Here is a 25,215-nt window from a genome sequence, read left to right as displayed (position 1 = left end):
AATTGATAGACAAATGGTGGGACGTCCGGTCACCATTCATGGGGGCTGCTTTGGCAAGCTGGTGCAGAGGTCATGGGTGACCCTTGGACAGAGACCTGGAGACGCAGTGAGACATCATAGCAGGGCAGAAGGTCTTGGAAGACAGACTGGTGGTGATCTTATTGAAGTCTTATTGATGGTATGAGGAACACAGTATTCACTTGGTTGGTTGGTAGGCCTACGGTTTTAAATAAACAAACAAACAAACAAACTGCTAGGCCTATTTGTTCAACATATTTGAACTTTTTTACAGCCTATTTTTAAGTGGCATCAGTTTATGGACATATTTATCTCCAAACGTAAGTTCAAATGTAGGCTTTTCCCAGAGCTAAATAAAATCAAATGTTACAGTGCACCACTGGAAACAGGTAGCCTAATCGGTCCAACAATCAAGTATTCAGTGATATCTCACCTCCGCCCCGACCACTCAGAATGGCATCACTCTCACATCGAAGGCATTGTGCCCCACCCACGCGGTAGGCTGCCGACCCTCCTCTATAAAATCGGACTGTCAGCACCAGAAAGCTGTCCTTACACCGGTATTAGTGTTCAGGACGCGTGATAGCGACAACATACGCCAAGGGAAGGTACACATGTCCAAACGCAAGGTGCATTTTTATACACCACCAGCAAAATCATCGTGAATAATGAGGGGATTGTAGCCTGAAGCAACAGGTTGAACTTGGCACTAGTGCTTTGCGCACTCGAAAGCTCGTGGATAATTTACAGATATAACCTGCATTTCTAAGATGTCTCCGTTACTGTATGGATGCGCACAATTACTGATGCTCTTGTGGAGGTGCTTCATCGTGGTTGATGCTATGTCGGCCAATTTCACGGTTGACAACGAAATTCATTCAAGTTTCATCCAGCGCCGTCTGCGGACCCATGAGCGTAAAGAAATGCAGCGGGAGATTCTCTCCATCCTTGGGTTACCGCAACGACCCCGGCCAAACCTCTACGAGAAGCACACCGCTGCCCCAATGTTCATGTTGGATTTGTACAAGTCTATTTCGACAGGCGAGGACGAGCTTGGTGGCTTCTCGTACCCCTACGGCCCCATCTTCACGACACCAGATCCTCCCAGACAGACTCCGCAAGACAGTAACTTTCTCAACGAAGCTGACATGGTTATGAGTTTTGTCAACTTGGGTAAGTTTCTCAGAATTACCGTTTTTTTTATATATATATAATTATTATTTGTCATACATTGAATTAATTTTCGTGTGATTATGTGTAGTTGAGTTCTTAATATAACTAGCAAACAAAACAATTATAAATGTTTCATTCAAAAAATAAATCCTGGTATGATTAGCAGTTAGTAGCTTACATCACTGGATAAATGCAGCGCAGTCGTTGGTATTTTTCTGCACATTTTGGGTAGACTTCCATAAAAACATCTTACTGCATTCCCTTTACAGAAATAACATTAGTTTTGCTTGCGTTTTCTATTAGTCCCTAACTGTAATTGTTCCTCGAAGTCTCTTCAGCAGTTTTCTTTACTGGGCTTCCACTGATTAAATTCAGAGCTCTTCATAGCTCTAAGCACTATGAAGACTAATGGTAAAGTCCCATTATGAGATAAGAAAACCCCAGGTAACATAATGGCCTCAGTGAATATACTGTAGAGCACACAATTACTTTTCTTCCTTCTTGTACCATTTATTTTGACATGTAGGCTCATTTGACTTGGGAATTACTAATCGATATAGTGGCGGTGTCCTGGATTTCTTAAGGCTAAAGAAATATGACATTCTTTTTTCTTTAAATTGACCTGTTCAACATTCCGTGTAGCAAATGTTATGACAACAAGCCTGTATCCGATTTCTTGGGAATCCCTTCAAAGCTGTGTGAGACGGGGTTTAGTGTGGCTTTGCTTCGCATGACTAGGATTTGGAGAGGCATTTCTGAAACCCCTCAGAGGGCAGGACAAGCTGACCGAGAGATAGAGACACAGATACTCCATCTAAACACTCACTTTATTACTTCAGATAGCTTATACTTGGCCTGTGTGTGTGTGTGCCCGCGCGCTTGTGTACATATGAGAGGCAGGGAAAAGGTGATGGGTATGAGAGTGTTGAAGTGTGAATGCTTGATGTGTGTGTGTGTGTGAGAGAGATAATGAGAGTGTGTGTGTGTGTGTGTGTGTGTGTGTGTGCATAAGTGAGAGTTCATAGAAAATGCAATCTCTAGTGTAGTGTCACTAGTCTGCTTCTGACTGTGTGTGTGTCTTTGGGGTGTTTGAGTGTGCGTTTGCGTCCATAGGGGCGTGAGCGAGCAGGGACTTCCTCGGACATTATTAGGTTTATTAAACCCAAATCCTGCCTTTGTTTCCCTTGGAAACCACCCCTCGGGCCTGGTTTCACTCGCACAAACCTCAAGACACCGAGGTGAGCTGGGGCTCCTCTTCCACTGTCAACCTCATGTAGGCTGCTGACTCTGAAACTGATCCATGCCCTTGTCTGGCGCTGATCCACTAGCCCTGAACTGATCCTGGGTCAGTGGTAGACCCTGCTCCTTCATGAGCTTCTGTCTTCAGCTGTAGTGGCAGCAGAGACGATACAGTGATGGTGAAGCACCAGTCACAATGATGGAAAACAGAGTGAGGGAAAAAAACAAAAACGTTGCTATGCAGTGTTGGTGGTTTTGGAGAGTTCATCCCTTTTGATTGACGGCCCTGTGTCAGCCATAATGAGTCCTGAGTCAGTGCTGACAGGCCTTGGAAGTGACCACACTGACTAAAGGTATTTCCCTCCTTAGCCATCATAACTTCCAGAAGGGAACGTCGAGAAGACTTCCTCTAGCTCTCTCGGAGCTCACATTCTTTTCTTTCCTGAAATCTGGCTGTGTTTGCGCTCTTGTTTTTAGGGGTATATGTCACCCGTGTGGGCTGCAACCCACCTCGTTTCCTCATTTCATTTTCCTCTTGAGGGGATGAGATGTTGACTTATGCACACACACTGCTCGCTCTCGCTAGGCAAAATGATCAGTGCCCAGTAATAAATGGGTTCATGGAGACCATGATAGCTGTGGTCGCTGCAATCCGACTGTCATATAAGCTGAGTAGTGTGGCTTTGTGACCTGGATTTAGCCTTGATTACATCGGCAGTTTTATAGCATTGCAGCCTGTGCTACAGTGACATAAGGTTGTAGCTCTCTGTATGTGGATATTCAAATATTAAAATCCCAAGTATGTCAATTAGGTATGGTACCACCTCAGTCAGGTAGGCTACTAGGCCACCACAGTTCCTTCCTTGATGTCCTGTTCCTAGCAGTGCTTACTGCACTTGGGATGATGATGAAACAGTCTTGATATAATTGCCCATCCCCTTAGGAAGTTTATTCGTAATGATGAATGAGATGAGCGTTTTGGATGAAAATGTAGACACGTTCATTATTGCTTGGTTACGGAGAGGCATGTAGTTAAAGTAAACAATGCGAAAATCCACCTGTTTGTGATGCTAAGCTGATTGAGCAGAGTTTAAGGAGATCTCCCTGGAGATTTTCTCCTCCTTCTTTAAACCCAGATTAATCCTCCAATTATTTTCCCAACCTCTCTTGAGGGCGCATTTGTCCACTTTCCCGTCAGCAGGCTTTCATTGGCGAAATGAACATACTGGGGGAGATTTACGCAAAAGGAAGTGCAAAGTTTACTCTACAAGGCTTAACTTCTCCTGGATTAAATTAGTTTATGATGGAAATGTGTAATGTTGTTGAAATCCACTCAAGCATTGTCAAAATATACTTAAAAATATTCAGTTGCAGTGTGTGCATGGTGCAAGCCTGTCCGAATGAGAGGTTCACAATTTTGCGTCTGTAGTACAAAATTGAGGAACTGTGGTCACCATATGTTCCGTTTCTAAAACGACTTAATTTTGTCGCGTTTTGCCTTTTAAAATAGTTATTTTGTAGTATATTCCACCAAAACATCATTCCTATACTACAGAATCCTTAGTTTTCAATTGAAAAGGTGCTGCGTAATATTTTCATGCTACTAATTGTGCTCTTCAACACGCAAGGTATTATATAGTATTAGCCTAGAAATCTAGACGCCCTAATATATCCTATATTATATCCTATATTATAGCAGGCCTATATTAGAACTAGAAATGCAATTCCAAGGAATTACCAGTGCATGAAAATGCAAAAAAAAATTATAGATAGATAATGTAGATATGGCTACTAAGGTGTAGCTAGGGTAAACATGGTGGTTGCATAGTTTAAAGAGAGTTGATAGTGTTTAAGTAGACATTTTAAAGCTTAAACATTCCTGTTCTAACTTAACTAATGATTTCTAACAGGTATTCTAAAATGTCAACTATGCTAACAATGATAACCAGGTTGATTGGTTTACTTGGCTAATGATTTGTAGCAGTAATGCTAAAAATGCTAACAATGCTAACCACGTTGATTAGCTAACTTAGCTAATCATTTTTAGCAGTTATGCTAAAAATGCTAACAATGCTAACAATGTTAACTATGTTAACAATGCTAACCAGGTTGATTAGCTAACTTAGCTAATCATTTTTAGCAGTTATGCTAAAAATGCTAACTATGCTAACAATGTTAACTATGCTAACCATGCTAACTTGGTACTGAGGACTTTTATTTTGAAACATTTGTTGATGGGGTATCCATGGCTGCCACTATCAGGAATAAAGAAGTTACTGTAGTAAAATCAGGTTGGTTGCTATGGAAACGGTCATAAATGCTTAATTTTGATGGTTGCTATGTTGGTTGCTAGGTGCATGGAGGTCTCATGTAGTTGACTGGAGGCATAGTTGATGATAACTGACAGTTGGAATGGTTGAACAGTTAAATAGCTGAGTAGTTTCAATGGTTAAATGATTTAATAGTGTATTATTGCAGTGAGGACTTTTATTTTGAAACAGTTGTGGAAAGAGGAAACAGTTAACAGGATATGTAGTCTTCACAGAGAGATTGTAGAGAGAGAGAGGGCTGCTGCAGGTGGGGCTGGCCACCTGGCATAAGATTCTAATTGCTTAATGATCCGATTGTGATGTCATAGAGGCCAATGTTAAGTCTATGGGGAAATTTGTAATAGTTTTTAATTTATAGTTTAAAAAGTATAAAAGTTACAAAGTTGAAAAATACATAGCAGCCTTCCCCTATTTAAGACCTACGTTGCGACGTTTGAATGAAGTTTCTAAGTTAAACGGTTCAAGCTGAATAGAAAAAATGAATTTGATTAGCGGAATAATAATAACTAGAAATGCAATTCCAAGGAATTACCAGTGCATGAAATGCAAAAATAGATAGATAATGTAGATATGGTTACTAAGGTGTAGCTAGGGTAAACATGGTGGTTGCATAGTTTACAGAGAGTTGATAGTGTGAAGGTAGACAGTTTAAAGCTGAAACATTCCCAGCTCTAACTTAACTAATGATTACTATTCATGTTAAAATGTTAACTATGGTAACAATGATAACCAGGTTGATTGGTTAACTTAGCTACTGATTTCATGCAGTAATGGTAAAAATGTTAACTATGCTAACTATGCTCACAGTGCTAACCAGGTTGATTAGCTAACTTAGCTAATGATTTCTAGCAGTTATGTTAAAAATGCTAACTATGCTAGCAATGCTAACTATGGTAGCAATGCTAACTTAAACTAACAATGCTAACCAGGTTGATTAGCTAACTTAACTGATGATTTCTAGAAATAATGCTAACAATGCTAACTATGCTAAAATTGCTAACAATGCTAACCAGGTTGATTAGCTAACTTAGTTGATGTTTTTTTTGCAGTTATGCTAAAAATGCTAACAATGCTAACTATGCTAACCATGCTAACTAGGTAACTTGCTAGTGAGGACTTTTATTTTGAAACATTTGTTGCTAGGGTATCCATGGTGGCCACTATCAGGAAACAAGAAGTTACTGCAGTATAATCATGTTGGTTGCTATGGAAACGGTCATAAACGCTTAATTTTAATGGTTGCTATGTTGGTTGCTAGGTACATGGAGTTTTCGTGTAGTTGACTGGAAGCATAGTTGATAACTGACAGTTGGAATGGTTGAACAGTTAAATAGTTGAGTAGTTACAATGGTTAAATGATTTAATAGTGTATTATTGCAGTGAGGACCTTTATTTTGAAACAGTTGTTGACAGAGGAAGTAGTGAAACAGGATCTGTAGTCTTAATGAGATTGTATGCTTAAAGCCTGAGACAGAAGGTGCCTCTCATATAGCGTTTACGCGTCCTCTCTCGCTCCTCGATCCTCACTGATCTACATAAAGAATGATGGAGCGGCAACAATGGGATAGTCTAGCCCTTCTTCTATCTTTCTTTATGTAGATCATTGAGGATCGAGGAGCGAGGGAGGACATATAAACGCTGCTTGAGAGGCACCCACAGTAAATACTTTAGAAGTTGTATGTAGATAGTCTAATTAATGTTGATAGACAGAATGTTTCATGGATGTTGATAGGCAGATTGTTTAATAGATATTGATTGACAGTTTAATGGGTGGATGAGTGAATGGTCTGAAGAAGATGAATGGATAGAAGGTTGGATGGAATGTGCCTTATATTCTTGTTAAGAGAGACACTGATACAGCTCTCTGAGAGTAGTTGATACAGGTGTAATCAATTTAACTGGCTAGTCTTAAGAGAACCAGAGTGTGCTTAAAGCCTGAGACAGAGTAAATCATTTAAAAGTTGAATGTAGATAGTCTAATTAATGTTGATAGACAGAGAGTTTAATGGATGTTGATAGGCAGATTGTTTAATAGATGTTGATAGACAGTTTAATGGGTGGATGAGTGAATGGTCTGAAGAAGATGAATGGATAGAAAGTTGGATTGAATGTGCCTTATATTCTTGTAGAGTGGAGAGACACAGCTCTCTACTGAGAGTAGTGGATACAGATACAGGTGTAATCAATTTAACTGGCTAGTCTTAAGAGAGCCAGAGTGTAAGCCTGAGACAGAGTAGATTGTTTAAATGTTGAATGTAGATCGTCTAATTGATGTTGATAGGCAGACTGTTTAGAATGGGTGGATGAGTGAATGGTTTGAAGAAGATGAATGGATAGAAAGTTGGATGGAATTAGGAAGACTTATGTTGATACAGTTGATACAGGGGAACAGAAAATGTAGTCTCAAGAGCCTGAGAGAAAGAGAGAGCTGCTGCACCTGGACTGGCCACCTGGCGTAAGATTCTAATTGCTGCCGTGATGTCATAATGAGCAATGTTAAGTCTATGGGGGAAATTGTAATAGTTTTTAACTAATAGTTTAAAAAGTATAAAAGTTACAAAGTTGAAAAATACTTTGCCCACATCGCGTAAGTAAGACCTACGGGACAAAAGTTGAATGGAGTTTCTACGTTAAGCGGTTGAAGCTGAATTGCGTGCGTTAGAAGAAGAACTAGAAATGCAATTCCAAGGAATTACCAGTGCATGAAAATGCAAAAATAGATAGATAATGTAGATATGGTTACTAAGGTGTAGCTAGGGTAGACATGGTGGTTGCATAGTTTACAGAGAGTTGATAGTGTGAAGGTAGACAGTTTAAAGATGAAACGTTCCAGTTCTAACTTAACTAATGATTTCTATTCATGTTAAAATGTTGATTAGCTAACTTAGCTAATGATTTCTAGCAGTTACGCTAAAAATGCTTATTATGCTAGCAATGCTAACTTTACTAAAAATGCTAACCAGGTTGATTAGCTAACTTAACCGATGATTCCTAGCAGTAATGCTAAAAATGCTAACTATGCTAACAATGCTAAATTTGCTAACAATGCTAACCAGGTTGATTAGCTTACTTAGTTTATCATTTTTTGCAGTTATGCTAAAAATGCTAACAATGCTAACTATGCTAACCATGCTAACTAGCTAACTTGCTAGTGAGGACTTTTATTTTGAAACATTTGTTGCTAGGGTATCCATGGTGGCCACTATCAGGAAACAAGAAGTTACTGCAGTATAATCATGTTGGTTGCTATGGAAACGGTCATAAACACTTAATTTTAATGGTTGCTATGTTGGTTGCTAGGTACATGGAGGTTTCATGTAGTTGACTGGAGGCATAGTGGATGATAACTGACAGTTGGAATGGTTGAACAGTTCAATAGTTGAGTAGTTTCAGTGGTTAAATGATTTAATAGTGTATTATTGCAGTGAGGACCTTTATTTTGAAACAGTTGTGGACAGAGGAAGTAGTGAAACAGGATCTGTAGTCTTAATGAGATTGTATGCTTAAAGCCTGAGACAGAAGGTGCCTCTCATATATAGCGTTTACGCGTCCTCTCTCGCTCCTCACTGATCTACATAAAGAATGATGGAGCGGCAACAATGGGATAGTCTAGCCCTTCTTCTATCTTTCTTTATGTAGATCATTGAGGATCGAGGAGCGAGGGAGGACATATAAACACTGCTTGAGAGGGACCCACAGTAAATACTTTAAAAGTTGTATATAGTCTAATTAATGTTGATAGACAGAATGTTTAATGGATGTTGATAGGCAGATTGTTTAATAGATATTGATTGACAGTTTAATGGGTGGATGAGTGAATGGTCTGAAGAAGATGAATGGATAGAAGGTTGGATGGAATGTGCCTTATATTCTTGTTAAGAGAGACACTGATACAGCTCTCTGAGAGTAGTTGACACAGGTGTAATCAATTTAACTGGCTAGTCTTAAGAGAGCCAGCGTGTACTCTTAAAGCCTGAGACAGTAAATAATTTAAAAGTTGAATGTAGATAGTCTAATTAATGTTGATAGACAGAGAGTTTAATGGATGTTGATAGACAGATTGTTTAATAGATGTTGATAGACAGTTTAATGGGTGGATGAGTGAATGGTCTGAAGAAGATGAATGGATAGAATGTTGGATGGAATGTGCCTTATATTCTTGTAGAATGGAGAGACACAGCTCTCTACTGAGAGTAGTGGATACAGATACAGGTGTAATCAATTTAACTGGCTAGTCTTAAGAGAGCCAGCCTGAGACAGAGTAGATTGTTTAAAAGTTCAATGTAGAGCGTCTAATTGATGTTGTTGATAGGCAGACTGTTTAGAATGGGTGGATGAGTGAATGGTTTGAAGAAGATGAATGGATATAAAGTTGGATGGAATTAGGAGGACTTATTTTGATACTGTTGTGCGCAGAGGATACAGGGGAACAGAATATGTAGTCTTCAGAGAGGAGCCTGAGAGAAACTGACAGTTGGTGCCCAGGTGGCTGACCAGCTGGGGTAACATTCTAATTGCTGCCGTGATGTCATAATGAGCAATGTTAAGTCTATGGGGGAAATGGTGATAGTTTTTAACTAATAGTTTAAAAAGTATAAAAGTTACAAAGTTGAAAAATACAAAGCACATATGGCATAAGCAAGACCTACGCAACAAAGTTTGAATGAAGTTTCTACGTTAAACGGTTGAAGCTGAATTGCGAGCGTTAGAAGAAGAAGTTTAACTAGAAATGCAATTCCAAGGAATTACCAGTGCATGAAAATGCAAAAATAGATAGATAATGTAGATATGGTTACTAAGGTGTAGCTAGGGTAAACATGGTGGTTGCATAGTTTACAGAGAGTTGATAGTGTGAAGGTAGACAGTTTAAAGATTAAACATTCCAGTTCTAACTTAACTAATGATTTCTATTCATGTTAAAATGTTGATTAGCTAACTTAGCTAATGATTTCTAGCAGTTACGCTAAAAATGCTAATTATGTTAGCAATGCTAACCAGGTTGATTAGCTAACTTAACCGATGATTTCTAGCAGTAATGCTAAAAATGCTAACTATGCTAACAATGCTAAATTTGCTAACAATGCTAACCAGGTTGATTAGCTAACTTAGTTGATGATTTTTTGCAGTTATGCTAAAAATGCTAACTTCGTAACCATGCTAACTAGCTAACTTGCTAGTGAGGACTTTTATTTTGAAACATTTGTTGCTAGGGTATCCATGGTGGCCACTATCAGGAAACAAGAAGTTACTGCAGTAAAATTATGTTGGTTGCTATGGAAACAGTCATAAACACTTCATTTTAATGGTTGCTATGTTGGTTGCTAGGTACATGGAGGTTTCATGTAGTTGACTGGAGGCATAGTGGATGATAACTGACAGTTGGAATGGTTGAACAGTTCAATAGTTGAGTAGTTTCAATGGTTAAATGATTTAATAGTGTATTATTGCAGTGAGGACCTTTATTTTGAAACAGTTGTGGACAGAGGAAGTAGTGAAACAGGATCTGTAGTCTTAATGAGATTGTATGCTTAAAGCCTGAGACAGAAGGTGCCTCTCATAGCGTTTACGCGTCCTCTCTCGCTCCTCACTGATCTACATAAAGAATGATGGAGCGGCAACAATGGGATAGTCTAGCCCTTCTTCTATCTTTCTTTATGTAGATCATTGAGGATCGAGGAGCGAGGGAGGACATATAAACGCTGCTTGAGAGGGACCCACAGTAAATACTTTAAAAGTTGTATGTAGATAGTCTAATTAATGTTGATAGACAGAATGTTTAATGGATGTTGATAGGCAGATTGTTTAATAGATATTGATTGACAGTTTAATGGGTGGATGAGTGAATGGTCTGAAGAAGATGAATGGATAGAAGGTTGGATGGAATGTGCCTTATATTCTTGTTAAGAGAGACACTGATACAGCTCTCTGAGAGTAGTTGACACAGGTGTAATCAATTTAACTGGCTAGTCTTAAGAGAGCCATAGTACTCTTAAAGCCTGAGACAGAGTAAACAATTTAAAAGTTGAATGTAGATAGTCTAATTAATGTTGATAGACAGAGAGTTTAATGGATGTTGATAGACAGATTGTTTAATAGATGTTGATAGACAGTTTAATGGGTGGATGAGTGAATGGTCTGAAGAAGATGAATGGATAGAATGTTAGATGGAATGTGCCTTATATTCTTGTAGAATGGAGAGACACAGCTCTCTACTGAGAGTAGTGGATACAGATACAGGTGTAATCAATTTAACTGGCTAGTCTTAAGAGAGCCAGCCTGAGACAGAGTAGATTGTTTAAAAGTTCAATGTAGAGCGTCTAATTGATGTTGTTGATAGGCAGACTGTTTAGAATGGGTGGATGAGTGAATGGTTTGAAGAAGATGAATGGATATAAAGTTGGATGGAATTAGGAGGACTTATTTTGATACTGTTGTGCGCAGAGGATACAGGGGAACAGAATATGTAGTCTTCAGAGAGGAGCCTGAGAGAAACTGACAGTTGGTGCCCAGGTGGCTGACCAGCTGGGGTAACATTCTAATTGCTGCCGTGATGTCATAATGAGCAATGTTAAGTCTATGGGGAAATTGTTAATAGTTTTTATTTAATAGTTCAAAAAGTATAAAAGTTACAAAGTTGAAAAATACAAAGCACACATGGCATAAGCAAGACCTACGCAACAACGTTTGAATGAAGTTTCTACGTTAAACGGTTGAAGCTGAATTGCAAGCGTTAGAAGAAGAAGTTTAATAAAAAGCCTAGGAAGAACAGTACAGTGCATTTTCATGCACTGTAATAACTAGAAATGCAATTCCAAGGAATTACCAGTGCATGAAATGCAAAAATAGATAGATAATGTAGATATGGTTACTAAGGTGTAGCTAGGGTAAACATGCTGGTTGCATAGTTTACAGAGAGTTGATAGTGTGAAGGTAGACAGTTTAAAGCTGAAACATTCCCAGTTCTAACTTAACTAATGATTACTATTCATGTTAAAATGTTAACTATGGTAACAATGATAACCAGGTTGATTGGTTAACTTAGCTACTGATTTCATGCAGTAATGGTAAAAATGTTAACTATGCTAACTATGCTCACAGTGCTAACCAGGTTGATTAGCTAACTTAGCTAATAATTTCTAGCAGTTATGCTAAAAATGCTAACTATGCTAGCAATGCTAACTATGCTAGCAATGCTAACTTAAACTAACAATGCTAACCAGGTTGATTAGCTAACTTAACGGATGATTTCTAAAAATAATGCTAAAAATGCTAACTATGCTAACAATGCTAAAATTGCTAACAATGCTAACCAGGTTGATTAGCTAACTTAGTTGATGGTTTTTTTGCAGTTATGCTAAAAATGTTAACAATGTTAACTATGCTAACCATGCTAACTAGCTAACTTGCTAGTGAGGACTTTTATTTTGAAACATTTGTTGCTAGGGTATCCATGGTGGCCACTATCAGGAAACAATAAGTTACTGCAGTATAATCATGTTGGTTGCTATGGAAACGGTCATAAACGCTTAATTTTAATGGTTGATATGTTGGTTGCTAGGTACATGGAGTTTTCGTGTAGTTGACTGGAAGCATAGTTGATAACTGACAGTTGGAATGGTTGAACAGTTAAATAGTTGAGTAGTTACAATGGTTAAATGATTTAATAGTGTATTATTGCAGTGAGGACCTTTATTTTGAAACAGTTGTGGACAGAGGAAGTAGTGAAACAGGATCTGTAGTCTTAATGAGATTGTATGCTTAAAGCCTGAGACAGAAGGTGCCTCTCATATAGCGTTTACGCGTCCTCTCGCTCCTCGATCCTCACTGATCTACATAAAGAATGATGGAGCGGCAACAATGGGATAGTCTAGCCCTTCTTCTATCTTTCTTTATGTAGATCATTGAGGATCGAGGAGCGAGGGAGGACATATAAACGCTGCTTGAGAGGCACCCACAGTAAATACTTTAAAAGTTGTATGTAGATAGTCTAATTAATGTTGATAGACAGAATGTTTCATGGATGTTGATAGGCAGATTGTTTAATAGATATTGATTGACAGTTTAATGGGTGGATGAGTGAATGGTCTGAAGAAGATGAATGGATAGAAGGTTGGATGGAATGTTCCTTATATTCTTGTTAAGAGAGACACTGATACAGCTCTCTGAGAGTAGTTGATACAGGTGTAATCAATCATCACTGTTGATAGACAGTTTAATGGGTGGATGAGTGAATGGTCTGAAGAAGATGAATGGATAGAAAGTTGGATGGAATGTGCCTTATATTCTTGTAGAGTGGAGAGACACAGCTCTCTACTGAGAGTAGTGGATACAGATACAGGTGTAATCAATTTAACTGGCTAGTCTTAAGAGAGCCAGAGTGTAAGCCTGAGACAGAGTAGATTGTTTAAAAGTTGAATGTAGATAGTCTAATTAATGTTGATAGACAGAGTTTAATGGATGTTGATAGGCAGATTGTTTAATAGATGTTGATAGACAGTTTAATGGGTGGATGAGTGAATGGTCTGAAGAAGATGAATGGATAGAAAGTTGGATGGAATGTGCCTTATATTCTTGTAGAGTGGAGAGACACAGCTCTCTACTGGGAGTAGTGGATACAGATACAGGTGTAATAAATTCAACTGGCTAGTCTTAAGAGAGCCAGAGTGTAAGCCTGAGACAGAGTAGATTGTTTAAAAGTTGAATGTAGATCGTCTAATTGATGTTGATAGGCAGACTGTTTAGAATGGGTGGATGAGTGAATGGTTTGAAGAAGATGAATGGATAGAAAGTTGGATGGAATTAGGAAGACTTATGTTGATACAGTTGATACAGGGGAACAGAAAATGTAGTCTCAAGAGCCTGAGAGAGAGAGAGAGAGAGCTGCTGCACCTGGACTGGCCACCTGGCGTAACATTCTAATTGCTGCCGTGATGTCATAATGAGCAATGTTAAGTCTATGGGGAAATTGTAATAGTTTTTAACTAATAGTTTAAAAAGTATAAAAGTTACAAAGTTGAAAAAAACAAAGCACACCTGGCATAAGCAAGACCTACGCAACAACGTTTGAATGAAGTTTCTACGTTAAACGGTTCAAGCTGAATTGCGTGCGTTAGAAGTAGTGGAATAATAACTAGAAATGCAATTCCAAGGAATTACTAGTGCATGAAAATGCAGAAATAGATAGATAATGTAGATATGGTTACTAAGGTGTAGCTAGGGTAAACATGGTGGTTGCATAGTTTACAGAGAGTTGATAGTGTGAAGGTAGACTGTTTAAAGATGAAACATTCCAATTCTAACTTAACTAATGATTTCTATTCATGTTAAAATGTTGATTAGCTAACTTAGCTATTTGATTTCTAGCAGTTACGCTAAAAATGCTAATTATGCTAGCAATGCTAACTTTACTAACAATGCTAACCAGGCTGATTAGCTAACTTAACCAATGATTTCTAGCAGCAATGCTAAAAATGCTAACTATGCTAACAATGCTAAATTTGATAACAATGCTAACCAGGTTGATTAGCTAACTTAGTTGATGATTTTTTGCAGTTATGCTAAAAATGCTAACTATGCTAACAATGCTAACTATGCTAACCAGCTAACTTGCTAGTGAGGACTTTTATTTTGAAACATTTGTTGCTAGGGTATCCATGGTGGCCACTATCAGGAAACAAGAAGTTACTGCAGTATAATCATGTTGGTTGCTATGGAAACGGTCATAAACGCTTAATTTTAATGGTTGCTATGTTGGTTGCTAGGTACATGGAGGTTTCATGTAGTTGACTGGAGGCATAGTGGATGATAACTGACAGTTGGAATGGTTGAACAGTTCAATAGTTGAGTAGTTTCAATGGTTAAATGATTTAATAGTGTATTATTGCAGTGAGGACTTTTATTTTGAAACAGTTGTGGACAGAGGAAACAGTTAACAGGATATGTAGTCTTCTGAGAGAATGTATGCTTAAAGCCAGAGAAACTGACAGTTGGTGCCCAGGTGGCCGGCCACCTGGCCTAAGATTCTAATTGCTGCCATGATGTCATAATGAGCAATGTTAAGTCTATGGGGGAAATTGTAATAGTTTTTAACTAATAGTTTAAAAAGTATAAAAGTTACAAAGTTGAAAAATACAAAGCAGGCATGGCATAAGCAAGACCTACGCAACAACGTTTGAATGAAGTTTCTACGTTAAACGGTTGAAGCTGAATTGGCTGCGTTAGAAGAAGAAGTTTAATAATAAGAAGACTTGGAATAACAGTATAGTGCATTTTCATGCACTATAATAATAAGAATACTTTGGAAGAACAGTATAGTGCATTTTCATGCACTATAATAATAATAAGAAGAATAGGAAGAACAGTACAGTGCATTTTCATGCACTGTAATAATAAGAAGATGAAGTTTAAGAATAGGAAGAACAGTAGGCTACTGCTGTAATAAGAAGAAGCCTTGGAAGAACAGTACAGTGCATTTTCATGCACTGTAATGAAGGCATTCGTTTTAATTTATGTATTTTATGTATGCATTTCACTTAAGGCCAGTGTATAGGGCTTTTCAGCCATTACGATATTTTATGTCCCGTTGAATTGTTCATTATTCAAAGAATTGCTGATGACACGGACCTAAGTGTTCTATCATACGGGCCTATGTTAGAATTTTCCATTTGTATTGTCTAGCCTCTCCATCATTGCGTCATTGCGCTGCTCCCTGTAAAGGCGGATAACAACAAAACGAACCACCTGGCGCATTGTTGAAACAATGCGACTTACCGCAAGTGAGTGATGACACTCTCCTACGTTATATTTCCGACATGCACACTGGTCCGAGCTCGGAGTAGAAGGAAATTTATTGAAACGTTACGTCTGGATGATGTTTGCATATCTGAAGGCTGATCTCTGCTGCTAATGGTCCTCAACATAAACATTCCCAATCCTTACAAGCAATTATTGCCTTCATAAAACTCCCCATGCCTTCTTTCCAGTGTTTAATTGCGGTCAAACAAATGACTCGCGGGCTTCAGAATGCACTTAGCTCAGAATTGTAGGTTCCCCCAGCCCCCGCTTCTACCTCACTGCCAGGGTGCTCCCCGAAGCTCCGGGCAACAACATGCTCGCACCACCGGGATATGATGTCATGAGTGGCCACTCGTGGGCAGGATGAGCGAGGGGGAGGGTAATCATCGGACCTCTTCGAACACCTCTGGTGTGGGAAGTCACCCCCGTTGCGTTGGAGACCTCAGCGAGCTTTCCAAGGACAAACAGATTGGGTAACGCTATAAAAACATCATCGCTGGAAACCTGCAGGAAACGTTTCGGGCTCGCGTCGCCATCTCTGTGGAAAGTCTGAGAGCGCGCGGGGTGCGCGAGGAGCTCCAGGTTGTTTGGCGGGGAAGGCCGAGGTGCCAGCGCTCACACTGGGACGGGGCGTCTGCCGCACGCTCATCTGACATCATGTTTTTATTTGTTGCATTCGCTGTGTAACTCACTGCTGTAAACCACAAAGCATATCACTTTAGGCTTGGCACACATGTCCTGTCTAAAACAATGTATATTCTCGGCGCTCTTGCTGGGTGGTCCAGTCAATCTAAAGGCTTAATTAGGTAAATAGCAAGGATAGGTAATATATATGCGGTGAAAATTGCGAGGTGAGAGTGAGGCAACTGAAAACTCAGTGTTGGTCTTAATTTCCTTGGTGACCAGAAGAGATGCGGGGGTCTGACAATTGAGATGTCAGCCCACAGTTTTTCTTTCCCCAAGCACAACTTAAAGAGCGGCAATTATGTAGAGTGCAGTTTAGGCCAAAACGCAAAATATAAGGGGGAGCAGGCAAGCCTAGCCTTTGACACACACACACACACACACACACACCGACAGACACACACACATACACACACACACACACACACACACACCGACAGACACACACACACACACACACACACACACATGACTTCTATTGAGTCTACTATACTGCAACCCACATCGTTTCACCTCACCCGCCACAAACATAGCGATTCAATGTGTCTGTGCGCAGGGTACCGGGAGCTTCCGGGCAAGTGTTTTAATAGAGCTTTTCTTGTGGTCGACACATGTGTGCGATTTAAGTCCAGGCCCGGTTTGAGCCCGGGGTGCGGTTTCCACCCACAACTGGAGCCCTTACTTCATGTGGACGGGAGTCCCCTGCTACTGGGATCAATCAGGCTCTTGTGGAGGCAAACATTTCTTTTTTCGACACATTGATGTGGCTACAGTAATCAGTGTCAGGGAATTGTTGAAATGGGCACAGCAGCTCAACAGTTTCAGGCAGTGGAATGCTTGTAAGAATCGAGATGCAGTGATACAGAGGAGACTTCCCAGAGAGATTCCGAGTGAGTCCGAATCGGACCTGAATATGAGCCAGAACAAGGCCAGATCAGCTACGAGGAGAACAGCGTTCTGTGCTGTGGAAATAGGATGTTTTGTATACCACACAGGCTCTCAGGTTCTCCAGTATTCCAGCTGTTTGAACATTTCCACTGCCATGTTCATGGCTCTCTTCTGTATCCATTCTGCACCCTCCTCACTCACTCTCCTCACCTGCTCACCACATACTCATTCTGTTATTTTGGCTCCCCTTTTCTGTTTCTTCCTTTGATATAGTTTCACTTTGTCTTCTTTTGCTAACCATTTATCAGAATCCGAATCAGAATAAGCTTGATTGGCCAGACTACTTTACTGCGTAAACAAAAACATCAAGAAGGCTCCAGGACCTGAGACAGACAGACAGACAGACAGACAGATCCACTCACACACACACACACACACACACACACACACACACACATATTGGCATATTGTGGCTTTAGAACTGATTATATGGCCTGATAAGATTTGTTTTAAATGTTGTTTTTTCACCAATGGTCTCATAGACTCTCTTTCTCTCTCTCTCTCTCTCTCTCTCTCTCTCTCTCTCTGTCTCTCTGTTCTCTTCTCTGTTTCAGTGGAGCCAGATCTGGAGGTCCTCCCTGGCCCAAGGCACCAGAGGGAGTTCCGTTTTGACCTGTCCCGCATCCCCGAAGCCGAGGCTGTCACAGCAGCCGAGTTTCGCATCTACAAGGACTTTGTCCAGGAACGCTACGAGAACGAGACCTTCCGCGTTAGCGTCTATCAGGTGTTACACCGACACCCAGACAGGTAAACTTCTAGTTATCTGATCATTTCGTTTACTTTGAAAGAGCTGTATTTGCGACCATTTTGGATTAAGCAGCACTCACTCTCTCGTTGTTTTCTATTGTTATATTTCTGGCACTCGTTGCGGATTTAAGCTGTTTAAACTGATATAATGGAGTGTTTAAGAGAGCACAGGGCCGCTGAGCTGCCCATGCTGGGTGTGTTTGGTCTGGGGGTGGGGGACTGGACGGTATGTGCGTTTAGTGACGGAACCGGCCGTCAGGGTGCGGGCAGCCCCCGTTCACTCCCCTGGACTTCCCACCTCTGGTTTACAGTGCGGTCTCTCCATACGGCGCGCAGCGTTTTTATACAGTCATTACCGACAATTACCAGGACAAAGTGCTGCCTACGCGCTCCTACAGGCAAGCGCAGGCCTCCGCCATCTGGGGAGACTACCCACATCTTCTCACCTCCAGCCCCAAACTCCATCATCATTAACACTACCCCACACACACACACACACACACACACACGGGAGAGAGGGAGGGAAAGGGAGACATTAAAGGATGGAGAGAGAGAGAAAAAAAAAGGGAGGGAGAGAGAGAGAGAGAGACACTCTTACTTCCTGTTACTCTTCCTTAAGTGAGTCCTCAACTCTGGAACAGTCTGTCGGAGGATCCGCTTAGAACATGACTTTGTGCTCTCAATTTAAGTACGTTCAAATCATTATTTCTTGGGCTTGAGGTTAAGGCTGATGACGCCCTACTGATTTGATTTATTTTAGCCTTTCACTTCTCTCTAGTCTATTTTATAAGTATCTGTTTGTTAATATTAGTTTATGCCGCTCCATCCCAAGATCACTCACACCCACACACCCACACACACACACACACACTCACATAGGTAACACACACCCTGTCATAACAGCCCCGCTCAAGTCGTCTGCCTGCCCCACACTGACACCTTTGTCATTCAGAGACACCCGTGCTCGTGTCACAGACGTGCAGACGACGAGACGGCGGGAGACAATGACCCAGTCTGAGCGCCGCGGCCTCGGGGCCTGTAATTCAACCTGTAAACCAGCTCATTGTTTGCCACATCTGCCCCCGAGGGGCTTCTATCGCCCTCGAATCTGCCCCGGAATTTTAATCTGTGATAAGAGACGGCGCATTTAATAAGGGCAATCTGTTTTGGGAGCCGTGCGAGTTGTTGCTTGCTCAACTCCACTCCTGCGGCTGGTGCCATCTTCCTGTGTGTGTGTGTGTGTGTTTGTGTGTGATCCGAGCCACAGGCTCTTACATCAAATGTGTCTCAGACAAACTCCTTCCAATCTCCAAGTTTCATCTTGATGGTCTTGAGTTCATGGCTGTATAATCTCCCCAAACCAAACCTGTCTGATTAGTCTTTGACACAGTGACACAGATTGCAGCAATTTGAAACCGGGCAACACATGATCATTTGAAAAACATTTTTTTTGTGTCTTGACATACTATCTACTAAATTAAGTTAATTTATGTATAGCAGTATTAACCAGAGGCAAACCTAATCCTCTAGTACAGGGGTCATGCCCTCAGCCACTGTCATGTTATGCAAGAGGGTGACACTTGTCTTTGTTATCATACAGTGAGGTGGATCTCTTCCTGCTGGACTCGCGGGTGGTTTGGGCTGCGGAGGAGGGGTGGCTGGTGTTTGACGTCACCGTGACCAGCAACCTATGGATCCTGCACTCCGACCAGAACCTGGGCCTGCAGCTGGTCTTGGAGGGGATGGAGGGTAAGTCCAAATAGAGCACTCGACACAATTGAGCTTCATGGGTCTTGAAGAAGCTACATGGAGCTACACTTTTCCATGTTGATAATGAATTGGTTGTTTCAATTGGTGTGAGTCACTGAACAATTTATATAATGAGTAATGAGTTATTAAACAAATGTTCTGGCAGCAAGGTTTTTTTAAGATGTCGTTTTTACCATGACAAGAAATTACATAAGTAAAAAAAACTTCGACTATCAAGCAGAAAGAACACAGAGAAACTGACAGATTTGAGGTCTAGCCTGATGAGGTTGCACTCATGAGAGAGAACAGTGCACTGACAACGATGCCTCTCTGTCTCCCCCTGCAGGCCGGAGTGTGAGCCTGCGCAGTGCAGGGCTGGTGGGCAGCAGCGGCCCCCGCAACAAGCAGCCCTTCATGGTGGCCTTCTTCAAGGCCACCGAGGTGCGCCTCCGGGGCGTGCGCTCCGCCTCGGGCCACAAGCAGCGCCACGGCAACCGCTCCAAGGGCCACAAGGCCCCCAGCTCCGGCTCCGGCTCCAGCGTTAGCGCCAGCGGCGGCCAGGAGGCTCTGAGGCTCGCCGAGGCCGCAGCAGCAGGTACACACAGACGCACTGCCATGACACAATACACACTCTTATTTTGTTTGGGATAGGACAGTGGAGTCTGACAGGAAGGGAGTGGTAGAGAGAGATGGGGTGGGATCAGGAAATTACCCGGGCTTTCTAAGGCACTTCGAAATTTTGGTGTGGATGCTGTAGCCAGTTGCTTGGGTTACCCAGGTTATCTTGGTCCCCTGGGACTTGGACCTAATTTTGGTACAGACACTGTAGCCAGTTACGCCACAGACTATGACAATATAAACAGGACAGATTTGAGAGGCTCACACATGCCAAAATGTGTATGTAATGTTGCAGCATAGCCATGTAGCATAGCTAAACAATTGAAAGCATCCATGGGAATGCTTTCATGTCCCCCTGTTTTGAATACTTGTTGATACCATTTGTCAGTATACTGCACTCTCATGGTTAGTGCTCCATCTGAGCCAAATGAGGCGCACTCTACAGACAGCCCTGAATGATCCCTCGTGCTTTAATCAGGAGGTGAAACAAGTTGTAGGATTGTTTTGCATGATGAGACGCACAGAGGCCATGAGAAGAGCTGTGTTTTCCTCAGTACCTGTCTCAGTCAATTTCAATGTTGCGCTGCAGCTGGTGTCCACAGAGGCCAAAAAGCACTTCCCCGCTCCGGTCCACCACACATCAGCACATATCTGAAGTGATAAACGGAGCTCCAGGAGACAGAGGTATCTGTTTTTAATACACGTTTTTCAATAACACTCTCTCTCTTTCCTCTCTCCACAGAGAGCCTGAGTCCTGATCAGAAACAGGGCTGCAAGAAGCACGAGCTCTACGTCAGTTTCAGAGACCTGGGATGGCAGGTGAGCAGAATTCCATGTCGTTGGACTCAAACATTTTGATCAATTGTTCATTATTTCATTATGTCAAAATGAGGTCCAGCTTGCTGAAAAACAGACGAAGCAAGTCATTCTCAATGCTGTATTTTCTCTAATACATAAATGAATAATAATAGTATAGAATAATAATGACTAAATAGATAATCAATAAGCTAGCGATGGTAAGTTATTAACACTGCTGTCTTGCTTGCTGGTTTCTCAGGACTGGATCATTGCTCCAGAGGGCTACGCAGCGTACTACTGCGACGGAGAGTGTGCGTTCCCCCTCAACTCCTACATGAACGCCACAAATCACGCCATAGTGCAAACACTGGTGAGAATCATTTTAATGGAATCTAAAGAGCAACGTACACACGACTCACTGTCAAGACGTGGATTTGGTACAGTCTTAGAGACTTGATTATGTTTAGACATTTCAGTATGTTTCCACAGCCACTAACCCAAGATTTCTCTCTCTCTCTCTCTCTCTCTCTCTCTATCCTGTTTCAGGTTCACTTTATAAACCCAGACACAGTGCCGAAACCCTGCTGTGCTCCCACCCAGCTCCACGGCATCTCGGTGCTCTACTTTGACGACAGCTCCAACGTCATCCTCAAGAAGTACCGCAACATGGTGGTCAGGGCCTGTGGATGCCACTGACACCACCTCTTCCTCCTCTCCTTCCGCTTTCCCAAGATGCATCTTTGCCAGATAGGTGGCAAGAGGGACAACCGGTGTCTGGAACAGGAGAGGATTTTTCCCCACTTGTCATTTTTTGATGAACTTCCGTGTAGTTTTAAAAAACAACAACAACAACAACATGCTGCACATCGACTACCAGCCTGCAAAGACAAGCGCACACACAGGGTATTGAACCAGATGTGCTTTCTTTGTGCTGTGGTTCTCACGGAAGGAAGCGGAGTCTGTCTGTTATAAGTTGGACATGGAGGTACAACCGCAGTGGCGCAATGCAATTTTGGACAGTGATGGTCAGTATCCAGCCCTGGCCTGGCCCTCTTCTCCTGGACCTTCTGTACACCCCGGCTGATGCATTAGCACTGGCCTGTAAGGGAATCTCTCATCCCAGAAGGAACAGCTGTCCCTGATTATTTTAGGAGGCTTGTTTGGGCCATGGACTGGAAAGGCTGATGCTGGGAGGGGATTGGAGGAGGAGGGGGGGGGGGGGGGGGGTTGTGTGTGTATTGGGGGTGGAGGGGTGGGGTGGGGCGGGAGGGTTAGGAGCAGTAGGGTGGGACTGCTGCTTCTTGTTAGTTTGCTTAACGTTGTTTTGGAAGGAATGTCGATAATTAAACAACGCATCCTGTTGCACACACATACACACACACACATACACACACAGAGAAAAAAAAACACAATTAAAAAAGTGTTTTATTGTCACTGTGCGTCAGACAGGGATCATGTGATCACTAACATGAGCCAACCAACGCAGTGCGGAGTTGGCAAACTCAGGCAAGTTGGGTGAACTCAACCACAAAAGGGATCTCCAGGATGGAAGGCCTTCTGCTTTTTTCCTGTGTGTACTGACAGTCCCTGGAGAACAGGGGATTTAGGTCGTTTACGTCCTCAGTTAGCGGTCTCTCCTGTAACCGGTTTGCCAGTAGGCATGCTGCTAACAGTCTCCGTACAGAGCCGCTATCCTGTGTTGTGAGCAGGTAGTGAGCGATCGCTCACTGTCAGCCCGCTTTTTGATCCGACTCCAGGACAGCAGGTGGTCGTGATCCGAAATGTCAGAAGAAACCAAAATCAGGAGAAAGCAGAAACGGATAGATAAAAAAAGGCGTTCAATGGTTTGCAGGTGCAGAAGATCAAGATTGGCTAGTTCAGAGTCTAGATGTCTTACAACCTCTCCTTCTTGTCAAGAATAGGCGCACGGTCAGTACAGTGGAAGGACAGGATCAGGAGTGCTAAATGTGGTAAACTGATCTACATAAAGAATGATGGGGCGGCAACAACGATAGTCTATCCCTTCGTCTATCTTTCTGTATGTAGATCAGTGAGGATCGAGGCCCGAGGAGCGAGGGAGGACGTATAAACTTTACATGAGAGGCACCCTAGATGTTTTACAACCTCTCCTTCTTGTCAAGAATAGGCGCACGGTCAGTACAGTGGAGGGACAGGATCAGGAGTGCTAGATGTGGTAAACACCGTTGAAGGTGTTCTCTCTGGGGTCATTCCATACTAAATGAACTGTGTTAAGTTATCACAAGTATTCAGACAACCAAAGGTAAACTTGAAATTTATTCTCCTGAAAATGTAAAATGTAAAAATGTTACATAATCTTCTACCAACCAATAATTATTATACATACTTTTATATGAGGTAACATATTTTATGTGGAAACATTGTCTTTAATGGATAAAGGAACTGTAATTGTAGAACAATGCACTGTGTATATAAAATCATTTGAATTGACATAAAAAACTTTATGTTGGTGCAAAATGTCGATATTATTCTTTCCCATGTTGAACGTAATTGGTACCTATTCAATAATGAATGGCTTATTATTGCATAAAAAAATCCAAAATAATTACTGCCCTACAAAGCAAAAAGGCAGTAACTGCATTTTTGGTCGAAAAATAGTTATTATCATTTTCATGACATTCAAGGTGTCATGAAGATTGATATTTACCAAAAATAAGTAAATGTAAAGTAACAAAACCTCCACATGTCCAATAATCCACCTACAACTACTTAGGCTGGACAACAGGATAACTTTAAGGTAATTTTTTTCAGTTTGCACTCTGCATAGTTACTGCCTTTTTGCTTTGTAGCGCAGAATACATTTTCATATGCTGCACTATGAGAATAATTGCACATATTTGGTATACACAAGTCTGGCTTATTGTGAGCAACCTATGGACATATAGCATAGCTACCTATCTATATAGCATAGCTACTATACATCTGAACCAAAATTCATGAGGGTATCCATTTGTTTCTACACTGCAAGCCGTTAACACACACTTAAACTTGTAGGTTATAACTTCTATCTTTCTATTTATGTCCCAGAATAATATAGGCCTAGTCTTAAAAATCACACAGCATTTATTTATACAATAACTAGTCAAAACATCTGTTACTCATAACATTACCCAGAAGCAACAGTTATTTAAAGACAAAGTGACTAAGCTTCTTGAGACACACATGGCATGAAATTCTCAATTCTGTCGTGCTTCATCAAGTTGTCACCGTTGAGCTGGGGGCAGGGCTGTCTTGACATCAGATTTCCACTGTGCAATTATTATGGGCAAAATAATTCATGATAACAACACCATGGCAATATCTACAGGGTTAAATCTATACAAATAATAATAATAATAATAATAATGCTATCAGTCAAATTCATTTAAACATTTGCTGTGTGTTTTGTCTCTTTTTTTGGCAAATTAATTAAACTCCTCTGGCAAACAGTGTGTGGAGACCACCCACTATGATTGAGTTGGTGCTCTGATCACGAGGTTGACGTCTATTGTCTCGCACACACACACACACACACACACACCTCAGTAGGACCAGTTAGACATCAGAAGCTCTTGAAGATCATGTTTGATGTTGTGTTTTGTATCAGTTGTTACATTTGACCTGACTGATGACGTCCCTGGGTAATAATGGTGGTAAAAAATGTTCCCTGAGAAAGGTCATGTTGTGCCCATGTCCACTGGACAGGCCACCGAGGCGCCGGAGGCCTTGAGGTGAGGCAGTCACACGGGGAGATGCCCACACACACACACACACACACACACACACACACACACACACACACACACACACACACACACAGACCTGAGGTGAAGCAGTCACACGGGGAGATGCCTGTGGGGAGGTGGTCAGGGAGGGAACCTGAGTGGAATTACAGCATGTCCACGGAACAGGAACCGGCTGGTTAGGACTGATGTTCCGATTTACAGTCATAAACAATGGAAAGAGGGAGAGAGAGAGAGTATAGGCTCTTCTCAACGTCTCTCCTCGGTCCTCGATCCTCAGTCCTCCAGCTCGTTCCCACTGATCTATAAAGAATGATGGGGCGGCAACAATGGGATAGTCTATCCAGCGTTCTTTA

At 41.5% G+C, this 25,215-nt stretch overlaps 1 protein-coding gene across 1 annotated transcript; it reads left to right on the top strand.

The window, feature by feature from the left end:
* The first annotated feature begins 788 nt into the window (after positions 1 to 788).
* LOC134091793 (bone morphogenetic protein 7-like) lies at positions 789 to 21,794 on the top strand. The gene is made up of 7 exons (XM_062544457.1): positions 789 to 1,191; positions 17,741 to 17,933; positions 19,534 to 19,682; positions 20,029 to 20,273; positions 21,045 to 21,119; positions 21,358 to 21,468; positions 21,645 to 21,794. The coding sequence occupies exons 1-7, from the start codon at positions 789 to 791 to the stop codon at positions 21,792 to 21,794; spliced, it is 1,326 nt and encodes a 441-aa protein (XP_062400441.1).
* Positions 21,795 to 25,215: the final 3,421 nt, after the last annotated feature.

This window comes from Sardina pilchardus, chromosome 9 (genome assembly GCF_963854185.1).
Source record: "Sardina pilchardus chromosome 9, fSarPil1.1, whole genome shotgun sequence".
Lineage (NCBI taxonomy): Eukaryota > Metazoa > Chordata > Actinopteri > Clupeiformes > Clupeidae > Sardina > Sardina pilchardus.
Note: the sequence above shows the minus strand (reverse complement) of the source record. Positions and strands in the feature narration are given on the sequence as shown.